Here is a 14,067-nt window from a genome sequence, read left to right on the forward strand (position 1 = left end):
ATAAAATTGAAAAGGGGACTCAAAAAGCTGACTTCCTCAGATGTAGGCAAATGGGCAAGAGATAGAAGAGCATAATAACTTCCCAAGTTAATATATTTATTTATTGAGCTATTTTTGTCTATTTTAATTAGTTAAAAAATAAAACTGATACCATCCAAAACTTAACTATTTTGTGGTTACTTTAAATATATCTGTAGTGTTCTAGTTTTGGAATGATATAATTAAAACTTCAAAAATGCAGAGTATTTGTATTATTAATGTTAATCTCTAAACCATAAAAATGGTGCCTGGGAAAATTTTTATTACATGAGAATCATTAAGCTAAAATATAGATTGTTTATAATTAAATATGTTCACTATTTTCACCATGTTTATTCTAAATATCCTTTTAGCTCAACCAGTAAAACCAAGTACAAGAAGAAAGAAAGGGATAGACTTGGGAGACATTCAAAATTCCATTGAATCCATAAAACAAGCACAGGAAGAAATTAAAAGGTAATTTATGCTGACTATTCATTTGAGTCCAGAGGAGTAGTTAAGAATCCTGTTACAATATAAATTTCTTCCCTCATAAGGTTATTGTGGAATGCCACTAATGTTTAGTAAGATTTAAAGTATAAGTATTAAGGTACTATGTGGTCTTAGAAGTGGAAGCCCATTATATATTTATGAATTAACAATTATACTGTATAACACATAATTATACATTAATGTGAAATTACTAGTTCAGCTACTGTGAGTACAGATATTAGGGGGACAAATGAAATGCTTACAAAGTGGCTTATAATAAATTTGAGTTTTAAGAAAAAAAGAATCCTGTTACATAAGAAATCATATGCCAACTTTACATTTTTAAAATCATTACCAAACTAAACTAGAGCCTTGGCTTCTGTCACCTGATGACTGAAATGCATGAAAATCTTTCAGCACTAAAATATTGGGGGAGATGTTGAGGTTGCTTTTTTCTCATCTCTGAGGATGAAATTGGAATCTCTTGATCTTATTGCTGTGGCATACTAAGAATGCAGCTGACCTGGATGTGGAAGTGGGAGGTTTCTGAGAAAGGCCATTAACAAAGGCTTCTGCATTTCCTTTGTTCATGGCTAATATTTAATTGCAATGCACCAGTTGAAATATTGAAATAGTTTCACACGCGGGTAAAGAGCCACTACCCTGAGACCTTCATGTGCCCCACTGGCAGTCCCAGACCTTTTCCCTGCACACCTCCCCAGATCCAGCAACTAAAAGTCATTAACACCTACACAGGTTCCTTGGAGGGAAAAGGACGCTTACACTGCTCCATGCTAAGGCTAGCATGAGTTCAGATCGATTGTCTCCCGTTGCTGTATCAGATGTTAAATTTTTTTAATACTAGCCAACCTGCTTTTGTATATTCAGTACTTAGCACTAGATGTTCTGGAAGATTTTTTCAAAGATATTTTCTCTTTTCATCGTGATCTTATAACTCATATTTAGTTGCTATTTTCATCCACAGCCTCATCTCCTGCCAGTCCCCGCCTACACCAAGCATGTCAAACTCAAAGGCTAACACGGGCCAGATAAACAAGGTTTAAGTTTATGTGGGCCGCAAAAAAACAAAAGCTTCAATTTTTATCGAAGTGTAGGTTTATTTTGATAGAGACATGCTGAATACAAGGGCTGAAACAAATGAGTAATTGTTAGCATGAAATAATAGAACATTTTAATAAAAATTAATACCTTTTTCTTGAGCATTAACTTACCAGACACTGAATAACTGCACAGATTAATAAGTGTAACACAAATAAACCTATTTTTCTTGTTCTCCAAAAGCGAAATATTTTTTTTTTTTTATTGATATTTTACAGAGAGGAAGGGAGAGGGATAGAGAGCTAGAAACATCGATGAGAGAGAAACATCGATCAGCTGCCTCCTGCACACCTCCTACTGGGGATGTGCCCGCAACCAAGTTACGTGCCCTTGACCGGAATCGAACCTGGGACCTTTCAGTCCGCAGGCCAACGCTCTATCTACTGAGCCAAACCGGTTTCGGCCAAAAGCGAAATATTTCCTGTTACACACACCGAACAAGTCAGTCCAAGACTAATGATGTGGCCATCGGCTGCTAAAATATTCGCTGCTAGTATTAGCGGTGTGCCTGTGTATAAGGCACGTAAGAGAAATGAATGCAACACAATTATAGTAATCAGTCATTAGTGAACGTTGTAGTTTGTTTTTAATAATTAGGTATAATGGGATATTGTAAAAATTAAGTTACGAAATTTTTATTAAAACGGTTCTTACATACCGTTATATTGGCTGGGCTGCAAAAACGTTCCTTGTGGGCAGCATGCAGCCCGGGGGCCGCGAGTTTGACATGCTTGCCCTACACCTATCCCATGCTTAAGTCCTATGAAACTCCTCACATCTTCAGAATATACTTTTCTCTTGCATCTTTGGATCTTTGCCCACACTGAACCCACTTCTTAGATGGCCCTTCCTCCCACCCTGCCCATCAAAAAATCCCTGTTTATCCTTCAGAATATAACTTTTTGTAACATGTCTCATCACTTACCTTCCCCTGTAGAGTTATTAAGCCCTCCACTCAGCTTGTTTAGCTCTCTGTACATATTCCTTTTGAGCACTTACTACACTACAGGTATTTTTGTATGTGTCTGTTCACCCCTGTTGGACCATGAGCTCCTTTAGAGCAGGGAGCCTGTCTTCTGCATCTTGGTATCACTGACCCTAACATAACGTGCTCACATTTTCTAATTTAATTATGTATATAAATTGAATATACTTGTTTGTTTTGCCTCCTTTTCTTTCTCTGTAGTAGTAAGACACTTTAATAGAAGAAGTCAGAAAAAGAAAAGGTCTTCACTAATCAGCTCTTTTTAGCCAGAAGCAGTTAGGATGGCATGAGGATATTTTAAACTCACTTCATAACTAAATTGACATTTTATTTTTATTTGCATATGAAATGTCCATAGAGCATTCTCTTAAGTTATGAACGTCATGAAGTCTGTTACATTATTTTTTCCTGGGTAATTTAGGATTTTTCTTCAATTCCACCTCTGTCTTCCAAAAGTAAAGATAAAGAACCTTAGTGAGCCAACTAAGAAGCAAAATTTTTGTTTTAAAGCCACTGTAATAACAGAAAAGGTGATATATTTCTACACCATCAAACTAATAATTATGTTTGATGCACAGCATTAAGTATATATTTGGTACAATGTGGAATATAGATTTAGACAAGACCTAATAATAGCTCCACATAGCATAATCAGCTCCTTGTTCAGGCAGCAGTGATTGAGATAGTTACTTTTGTTACAGTAATTAAGTGCTCTGTGGCCATATATGAAATTATGAGTTCTGTGCTAACATTTTTCACAAATAATTTAAAAATTTACTGTTGCTTATTTTTGTAGAAATATTACGGCTCTTCGAAATCATTTAGTTTCAAGCGCACCTACCACGGATTATTTTTTGCAACAAAAAGACTACTTCATCATTTTCCTCCTGATTTTTCTTCAAGTTGTAATAAATTTCATGTTTAAATAGCTCTTTACAGTGAATCAATGAACTGGAATGATCAGATTCGGCCTGGGATCAATGTTCAAGTTGGTTCGGTTTTATTAATACATCACTATATTTCGAAACAAAACCTTAGAGATAAATGCAGAGGTGTTGATCTTTCATACCCTTTATCCTTAACCTGAAACAAGAGCTATTCTGTTTGGTTATTAAAGTGGGCTATGTGTTACGTGCCAGAACATTTCTAGCTTTTGTGAGAATGTGTCTACATGTGAGTATAATAAATCCACATGTATACACAACTGTGTCTTATGTATACCTGATAGTAAGTAGTCTTTGTATTCTATAATATGTTCTGAGATATAGCACTAATGGTCATAACAAAATTGTTATCAATATTATAAATATATGTGTAGTAACTATTTTCTTCATAACAGGCACAAACTTTTATCAATAAGGAATTACAAAATAGAAAATGATGGGATAATAAACATATTATAATAATAGTTCAATACACTCTAGTGTTTAAAAAAATCATTTCCCCCCCAAAAAAGTAAATAAATAAATCATTTCCCAGGCACCCAGCTCAATTGTCTTCTTAGATAAAGCAAGAAAAAGAGTGGTCAAAATTGATATATTGAGAGACATAAGGTGGCAACTTGCTTTTTTTAAAGTTTACACAAGATTTTTTTTTTGGCCCCTTGAATTTAATATTTATAGATAAAGGTACAAATGTATACAGGTGTATATCAGTATAAAAATGATATATAGCTACTTGGATCTGTTGATTGTATCTTTCTTATATCTGTATAATACTACCTTAAGCACTTGCTGATAAAAGTGTGGTCAAAATTGGTTGCTGTCCTTTTTTCTTATTTTTGTTTTTTTAACTCAATCTGATAACACAGGCCAAATTCTAGAGATGTTTATATGGCAGCAAATTTCAGCCTTTTTCATCTTATGGCACCCATAAACTAATTACTAAAATACTGCAGCACACCAAAAAATATATGTTTTGCTGATCTGACAAAAAGTAGATATAATTTTGATTCATTTACACTGGACAGCTGTTGTATTGGCTGTTGTCATTTTTTATTTGACAATCTAAGGAAAAAGAGGTCAGTGCTCCTGACTAAATAAATAGTCAGATATTGCATGTTTTAAAAATTCTTGCAGAAAAAAAAATCTGTGGCACACCAGTGTGCCTGCCACAGCACACCGGTTGAAAATTGTAATTATAAGGCATATAAAATGCTGATAATTCATGTTTTTTTTTTCATTATGAAGAACTTATTTTAGCTTTCATTTAGACTCTAGTGTGCTCAGTGAATAAATAGGAGAAATTATAACCAACATTTTACTTCAAAAGCCAAATAAAAGAAAGATGCTTTGTGTGGTGGCATTTATGTGTACAATAAAATTGGTTTCTTTAAAATGTGCAATAAGTTGAGCATCTAAGAAGAGCATCAAGTTCTCAAGTTTAATTTTTTATTCTCCTTGGTTCTTAGTAACTTCATTCTATTACAAAACCATAATTCTTCAGGATTTCTTTTGTTCAGGCTCAGACAAACTTTTCCTACTTTTCTTTTCAGATTCATATTTTTACTTTATGTTTTTTACATAAATGTAGTCCTCAAAAGCAATTTTTACAACTAAAAGTTAGGCTTAGGAACATGTTCTAAGACATATCTTAGAAACCTAAAAATATGAATTTTGAAAATAAAGGCAGAATAATTGCTCTGGCTACATTTGCCTTTGACTAAGAAGAGACTGTTAGACACTAGTAAAATTACAATCAGCTATTTAATGCCATGATAAATATAAAATCAAAGAATGGTTGCTAAATTATGAAAATTGAAAATGATAAAGAGCCTGCTTCCCCCTCTCTCCCAACCATTATAGCTATCTTAAATATTCTAAGGTTTTATGAAGAGCCATTTCCTGTGTGTTTTTGGCAAAACAATATATGTGCATGTGAAACATTGTTTAAATTGATTAAAACATAAATAAGATGTACCTATACCTAGTATAAGTATAGGTATAATGTGACTACACTAGAACAAGTGGGGGTTTTTGCTTGTATTTCATTCTTGTCAATACAATTTTTGTACTATCTGTTACCAATGTTATGCTCAACTGCCTATTCACTGATATATGTTTTGTAAATATTGTACAATTTGATCTTTTTTATGGTTTAAATTAGTATTAATTTATATTACATATAACTTAATTGGCTGATCACAAAGTCATTTCATCATTAAACCCTGAAAACTTAAAATTTTTGTTGATAACCCCCTTTTGGGGTTTTAGTCTTATCTGCTTGTGGGTTATTTACACTTGGTCTAAATAGTGTTTATTTGTATAGGTATCTTCTAAGACTGGAAACGTAGTTATTTTCTTTACTTTTTTTATTTTCCTTTAGGGCAGATGTTATGGGTTCTGATTACCCACCAAGTCAAAAACTATTTCATGAGAAAGCAGGGTTACTTATGACTGTTCCTTATACACTAAAAGCATATATCTAATCCAAAGGTCTTCTTATGCTTTTAGTTGTATGAGTTCCTTTCTGCAAACTGAACACAAAACTCAGGAATTGGTGGCTTAGTTTTAGATCAGTGCTTATACCAGGTTTAGTATGTGAATCTTTTAAAACACAAAATTAACTTTGTAGTTAGCCATATATGTTATTGACTTTGAATGTTCTCTACCTGGAATTACTCTTCCTTCACACATGGATTCATAAAAATTGTGACTTACAGTTCTCAGTTGTCTGAGAACTTTATAATGATTTCTAGGATTTAAGATCTTATGTCCTGTTTATTTTCATTTGATCAAAAATTGTATTTTTTCACATGAAAATTTAGGTAATAATTGACATGTGCATTTCTATTTTGGTTGTTAAGTGTATTATGCTTTCAGTTATTCACCATTTAATGATGGGTAACTGGCCCAGGAAAAGACAATAAACAGGGCATGTGAAATAAGTAAGTTTCAGCAATAGATATTTACTGTATTTCATGTCAGTACTTTTTGTATCATTTATAAAGTGTAAACTTTGTCACCATTCCATTGAAAAAGTTGGCCTTGTAAAATACAACTCTCATTTAGTAGTATCACGCTTTTGTGCCTTTAAGAAAATACTTTTACTCATTTTGTGTTACAGAACTATATAATATGATTCAAAGTGTTTATAGGCTTAAGTGTCATAAAGGGTCATTTCTCTTTGTCACCTTATTTCCTTTTATATAGTTAAGTATATTTCAATGGTAATGCTGTACTTTTATAAGGGTTTGTTTATTTACCTATTTCAAATATATTCTTCACTCTCAGACATAATTGAAGTAGACTTGTGAGATTATTCTGAGTATTGTAAGCAGTGCCTTTCTGATGGAATTCACACTGTTTTGGGTGTCAACTTGTGCCATAAATACACAAAATTCTGTGAAAGGCAGTTTTAACTTTTTGAAGACTATCTTAGTCAAATATTTAAGAAAATAAATGTATAAAATTCCATTTTTCCAGTGTTTAGCATTTCTAGTGAGCAGTGAATATATTTTGGGGGTTTGTTTGACATAAGTTGATAATGACATTACTGTTGAGCCAAATATGATGCTATAAATTATTTTGAATTATGCTAAATGTACAGAACTAAAATATTAAAATTAGCATTTATACCAAATTTTCCAATTTGAACCGATGGTGGGAGGTGACCCCACACAAATCACTAAGTTTACATTTCAACTTCTGATTACATGGAAAAGGAGATTCTTTAAAAATATATAATCTGCCACTATTATGTAATTTGGTTTCATTTTGTTTACCTATCGTGTGAATTTAGTATATTTAATTTACTTTTTGTTACTCTTAATATAGTTTGTTTTGTTACAGTTTTTATTTGAAGATGGACTATTAAAATTGTATAGGACCAGTATCTCCTTAATATGATTCACATAGTTAGAAGAGCCACAAGAACCCCATGACAAAATTAATGTGAATATACTTTCTAGAAAATTTTATCTTTCTGTATTTATCATGTAAAATTATTTTAGTATTATAATATTGAAATTTATTTAAAGAAAAAATGCCACAAAACATTTGAACTGATGAGCCACAGAATGTCAGTTGAAAATTTTTTCACTTTTTAGCATGCTAAATATACATCTAAGTTAAATATTCTGACTGATGGCCACTTATAAATTCACACTACCACTGGTCAGTTTGTATAATAGAATAAAAGTATGTTATCTGCAGTGTAAGTAGAACACACTGTCAAATTCTTTTCCTTGAGGTGCATCGTAAATGTACAGATAGTCATAGGCTACTGTTTTGTAATGTATTACATTTCTAATCTATTATTCCTAACCTATTATGTGTGCAGAGACAAAGAATTGAATTTTTCTAATGATCTGTAAAATTATGCTAACTTCTACAAGTAGGCATTCTAAATAAAATTTTAAAAAAGCAAATTGTGATCATATGACTTTGAATATAACACATTAAATTACTTAGTCCTAATTTTTTTAATTAAAAAAAATTTTGATGGGTGTAGTTGTTAAGGATGATGCAGGGTTTGGAAGGGATTTAACAGAATCCCTAATGCTTGCTTTACTTGGTACTTTATATTCATTTCTCTTTGAATACTCAAAATAACCTTAAGGTAAGTGGAAGTTAACCCGATTTTAATAGAGGAAGAATCTGAGGCTCAGAGAAGTTAAATGATTCCAAAAGCTTCATAGAGTAAGGGTGATAACAAGCACAAGTTTGGATCCAAGTCTGACTGCAGCATCCATTCCTTTTCCACCACTTTTAAATGTTTGGAATAATCCTCTGCTCCAATCTTTATTGAGTAATGTAACCCCTTTGTGATGGGTAGAACCAGAAAAACAAACAAACACCTTACTATTAAGCATACACACAAGACCCACATGAAAAAGTTTTTTCCTCTTAAATCACTTATATGTCTATAATGACATCAGACAAGTTCCAAGAAATGACTCTTCCCTTGGTTTTCCTCATCCTCTTGCCCTCCCTTTCTTGCTCTCTCCTCAGGGTCCAGTGACTTATGGCTAATAGTCGGTTGGTTCTGTCTTACTAATTGGGGTTACAGAGGAAAGGGCTTATAGCTTATAGAACATAGGAATAAGGAGCAAGGAAAACAGCCCCTCACTGTTCAACCTCAATGAAAAAATCTACATGATACTTTTCTTACTAATATTGGCCACACTCTGGGATGTCCTGTGTTATGCTATTATCCTAATCGATTCTTCTGCACCTTACAGAATATCCCTTTCTTGTAGAGATAGTAGGCCCATACAGGTGACATGTCACAGCTATTAGACTGCTGAGTGCTTAGAATGTGCTGGGCACCATGCAAACAGGCGCTTGGTAAACACGGTCACCCTCCTCAAAACCTTGAGATTTTTCATTTACATACGTATTATCTCCATTTGTTTAAATCTGAGATTTTGGAGGCAGAAATAGTTACTTGCTGGCAGATAAATGGCAGAGCAAATCCCAGATCTAAATCTTAAGCCCATGCTCTTGACCACTTCATCTGAGTGTTTTAATATGTAAAACAGTATGTTCTTTCTGCCTAACACTATGTTTTTCTTTCCTGCCGTTGGATTGTATCCAGGAATGTTAGAGCACTGTGTTTTTAAAACATACTATTGACGACTAACCAATGTGGCCAATTATTCACGTCACCTCTGCTAAAGTTCAAGAAAATTATGGTGGCTGGCATTCCGTAGTGATGCCTGAGTCCAGGAAAGCCGGCAAAGCGCCCTGCGAAAAGCAGAAAGCCTGCAGCTTGTGACCCTACCCAGGCCCCCGCCATCTATCCTGCAACCCCAAATTGCTTTCGTGAATGGAAAGAGAGCAGCTGATGGATGTGGGTCCAAGGCAGAGGTTTTGCTGCGAAACGACGAGGGGCTTTGAACTAGCCGAGGTCGGCCCCGCCGCGTCCGTTCCCTCCCTCACAAGGGCTCCACGACCGCGCCGACGGCGGGAGCAAGAACACGGAGAGACTGGTGGCGCTGAAACCACTGGAGGGGGACTCATTCACCTAGCGACCTGGGGAAGGGACAGCGGTTCCGGGCAGGGGCAACCGGGAAGTCACACCGCTTCCTGATCCTCGCGGGCTATTGGACCACAGCGCAGCCTGTCTGATGAGTGGGCGGAAGAGCAGTTTCCGGCGTCCTCCCCGCCCTTTCCGCTTCCTGCCATACCGCGCCCCGCCCCCTCCAGGCTGCCCTGGGGTTCTGCAAACAGTGGGACCACGACCCGAAGGGCTATGGCTGCTGAAGGGTCTGTGAAGGCGGCGTTGCAGGTCGCGCAGGCGCTGGAAACCATCGTGAGCGGCTGCGTGGGGCCCGAGGGCCGGCAGGTCCTGTGTACGAAGCCCACCGGCGAGGTGCTGCTCAGCCGGGACGGAGGCCGCCTTCTGGCGGCGCTTCACCTAGAGCATCCCCTAGCCAGGTACCCGCGTCCTACAGTCCAGCCCTGAGCGTCCTCTAAACGGTTACCCAGGCCATCTCCCGGATGGGAGATGGTGCCCCTGAGGCTGTGTTGCTGGGAAAAAATGACTTTGGGTGAGACCAGTGTATGCTCAGGGCTAGAGCGCTGCCCCAGCGAACACTGTTCTGGACACCAAATCTTACCAACTCTTAACGTTTCTCACTCCTCCCCGCCGCAGCCAACCCTAGAATCTGGGACTGGAACCAGTAACTTGGAAAAGGAAAAACTAAAACTAAGGACATATCAAAGGGACAGCATTCTCATTTTATGCTTACAGCTGTGAAAACACGGTTTCAACTTGATCTAGATGTAGGAAGGCAGCCCACTGAAAATCTGAGTTGCTTTATTTCTTTTTGTACAGGGTGATGGTGGCATGTGTTTCCAGTCATCTAAGAAAAACAGGAGATGGTGCTAAGACATTTATTATCTTTCTTTGCCATTTGCTCAGAGGACTTCAAGCAGTCACAGACAAAGAAAAAGATTCTTTGATTTCCAAAAATATTCAAACTCATGGAAGACATTGGAAAACTTGTTGTCGGTGGAAATTTATTTCCCAAGCTCTTCTCACATTTCAGACACAAATATTAGACTACATTGTGGACCAATATTTGAGTAGACACTTTTTGTCCATCTTTTCTTCATCCACTAAAGAGAGAACACTGTGTAGGAGCTCTTTCGAGTTGCTCTTAGAAGCATACTTTTGTGGAAGAGTGGGAAGAAATAATCACAACTTTATTTCACAGTTGATGTGTGACTACTTTTTCAAGTGTATGGCTTGTGAAAGTGGGTTTGAAGAAGTATTTGAGTTAGTGGATGACTGTTTTGTAGAGCTGAACGTTGGTGTCACTGGCCTTCCTGTTTCAGATTCCAGGATCCTGGCTGGGCTTGTGCTTCACAGAGACTTTTCTGTGTACTGTCCAGCAGATGGTGACATAAGAATAGCGTTAGTAACAGAAACCATTGAGCCTCTCTTTTCAACTTCTGGATCAGAATTCATTCTAAATTCAGAGGCACAGTTTCAGACATCTCAACTTTGGATTATGGAAAGGACAAAAGCAATAATGAAAAGTTTACAGAATCAAAATGTAAAATTGCTCCTATCTAGTGTGAAACAACCAGACTTAGTTATTTATTATGCAGAGTTGAATGGCATATCAGTGGTGGAATGTTTATCATCTGAAGAAATTTCTCTTATTCAGAGGATCATTGGTCTTTCTCCCTTTGTACTGCCACAAGCTTCTTCACAGTATGAAATCTCGAGCACTGCTTTGGTGAAATTTTGTAAGCCCCTTATCCTTAGATCCAAAAGGTATGTTCATCTTGGCTTGATTAGCACATGTTCATTTATTCCACACTGCATAGTTCTTTGTGGACCTGTGCAGGGTCTTGTTGAACAACATGAGGCTGCTTTACATGGAGCATTTAAAATGCTTCGGCAGTTATTTAAAGACCTTGATCTGAGTTACATGACACAAACCAGTGACCAAAATTATATATCAAGTCCTCTTATTTATAAGAATAGGGAAAGTAATCAGTTACCAGATATTGTTAATGGCTCAATACAAAGGCCACATCAGGACACAGTTGAAAAGAACGAAGGTGAACTGGCAAAAACTCACACATATTTAAAAGTATATTCAAATTCGGTAGTTCCCAGTGTAGAATTAGAAACATACATTTCTAGTTCAACACCAAAAGTGACACCAGCGGATACACACCAGACAGATGAAGCACTGAGATGTTTATGTGCAAACAAAACCAGGATAATTGATGACCATGATTTGTTTATTGAGAGTGATCCTACTACTGAGTCAACAGCAGAAAACACTAGAATAGAAGCTTCTTATGAAAATTTATCGATCACAAAAATGGGTGGAAAGGGAAGTATGTTGCCAGTGAGATGTAAGTCATTGGAGGTTGGTACTTCCCAGAGCTACTGTTTCTCATCTATATCAGCAGGTTGTGTTTTGCCAGTGGGTGGTAATTTTGAGATCTTGTTACATTACTATCTTCTCAACTATGTCAAAAAATGCCAGCAATCTGAAGCAGCCATGGTTGGTATGATAATAGCTAATGCACTTTTAGGCATTCCCCAAATCCTGTATAAATCTAAGAAAGGAAATCAGAGCTTTCCACAAGTATATGTAAGAGCTCTCCACACACTGCAAACCGACCAACCCATGGGAAGCAGTCAGACAGGTTTGGAATCGGTATCCGGTAAATACCAGTTACTAACTTCAGTTCTTCAGTGTCTGGCAAAAATTTTAACCATTGATTTGGTAATCAGTATTAAGAGACAGCCTCAGGAAATGTATGATCAAGAGTCAGAAGAAGAGCTATGAAGTTGGAAAGTCTTTATTAAACAGTTATAATCTAACTCAAGCCATAAAGTAAAGCGGGCATATGACTATTGATTCTCAAGTCAGTTCAGTCTAGGTAGGAAAACAGCATAATTTAAAAAGTCTTTAGAGGAAGTACACTAAGAGGCCAGCAGACATTCAGACACAAATATTAGATTGTTACGGAACAATTCTGAGGATAAAACCTCCTGGCTGAGGGAAGCTAAGACCTGACTAAGTGTGTTCCTCACCCCACTCCACATACACACAGACACCTCTTCATGTCCCTGTGTTTCAGCTCTGTGTCAGTCTGTGTTTGGGGGAGGGAGTTTCATTAGAGTGCCTTTTCACCCTCCATCTCTGTTCCCTCACCTGTCTGTATTTAGTTCATAGAATCATTTAATCTCAGATTTGGATGAGGTCTTCAAATGCCATACTATTTTAATTGTTTACAATATATTATTTACTTCATTTAAAATAATCACTCATAATTTCTAAAGCAACGAGTACAAAATCTCTATTCCTTTCTCAAAAAACATAAATCAAATTGGTTTTTACTTTCATATGGTCCCTTGTTTATTTCCATTGCATTGGAAAGCCTAAAGAGTTTCTCACTCTCCATGCGCCATTGAGTATATACTACTCAGAAGAGGACTTTGTGCACTGTGAACTTATTTTCATTTTTGTAGTTAAAAGTTAATTCCAGCCCTGGCCGGTTTGGCTCAGTGGATAGAGCATCAGCCTGCGGACTGAAGGGTCCCGGGTTTGATTCCAGTCAAGGGCACATGCCCAGGTTGCGGGCTCGATCCCTGGTGGGGGGCGTGCCGGAAGCAGCCAATCGGTGGTCCTCTCTCATCATTGATGTTTCTATCTCTCCCTCTTTCTTTCTCTCTGAAAGCAATAAAAATATATATAAATTAAAAAAAAAAAAAGTTAATTCCAGAAAGGATATGAATTCATACTTTAACTTTTTCCTGGCCCCTAAGAGCTTGTAAAAATAATTAATGTTTTTGCTGGTTTTTTTCTTGTACTTGGTGCATGGCCAGACTTTAGTAGTAAGAAATAATTTAAGAATTACTTATTTCCAATGTGAATTTTAAATGTTTTTAGTTTATTTGAAAGGTTTATAAATGCAAGTAATGTGCATCTACCTTTGAATAAGACAGTGTCTTCTACTTTTAGTTCTGTGTAACACCCACGACAATGCTGTGTTTATACCAAGTACTCAGAAGTGTTTGTTGAATAAAGCTGTTATCTTTAATCTGTTCTCCTAAGTACATACTTCCACTGTAGCCACTCAACAAATTCTTGATGAGGCTTACAATATGCCAGGTGCTGAATAGACCCCGGCAAACAAATACTGTAGATATGGTTCCTGCCTTCACGCACCTTTCCTCAAGGGTGAATGGATAGATAGGGACACTACTTGGGTTGGGATTAAATTTAGGAAAACTGACTTTTAAAAATGTAATTATAGGTAAACTTGAAAAAGTGATGAATAATGTATTTAAAAATTATTACACCCTATAATTTAATATCTCATAGTCTTTTACATTAAATATAAACTATTTTACAAGGTTTACACCATAACATTATTTTATTTCTATGAATAAATAAATTAGCTCTATTTTTTATACTGAATTCATAGTTATGTGAACCTACTATAAAATTGCTATATACTTTTTTCCATTTACTT

General features: G+C 36.2%; 2 protein-coding genes across 9 annotated transcripts in view; both read left to right on the forward strand.

Moving 5' to 3' along the window:
* OSBPL8 (oxysterol binding protein like 8) overlaps window positions 1-6,845 on the forward strand; it is a gene marked incomplete at its 5' end in the record, with an annotated part of 187,587 nt that extends 180,742 nt beyond the window's left edge. For all 8 annotated transcript variants that reach the window (XM_080658900.1, XM_080658896.1, XM_080658897.1 and 5 more), the window contains 2 exons: window positions 393-495; window positions 3,411-6,845. In XM_080658900.1, the coding sequence (XP_080515026.1) occupies window positions 393-495; window positions 3,411-3,543 (236 nt within the window). In that variant the 3' untranslated portion in view covers window positions 3,544-6,845. The remainder of the gene's footprint in view (window positions 1-392; window positions 496-3,410) is intronic.
* Window positions 6,846-9,757: 2,912 nt separating this feature from the next.
* Window positions 9,758-13,631, forward strand: BBS10 (Bardet-Biedl syndrome 10). Its single transcript, XM_080660805.1, has 2 exons — window positions 9,758-9,993; window positions 10,394-13,631. Exons 1-2 carry the CDS (start codon window positions 9,809-9,811, stop codon window positions 12,372-12,374), a joined length of 2,166 nt encoding a protein of 721 aa, XP_080516931.1. The 5' UTR covers window positions 9,758-9,808; the 3' UTR covers window positions 12,375-13,631.
* Window positions 13,632-14,067: the final 436 nt, after the last annotated feature.

Source organism: Plecotus auritus (assembly GCF_963455305.1).
Source record: "Plecotus auritus genome assembly, chromosome: 3".
Taxonomy (NCBI): Eukaryota; Metazoa; Chordata; class Mammalia; order Chiroptera; family Vespertilionidae; genus Plecotus; species Plecotus auritus.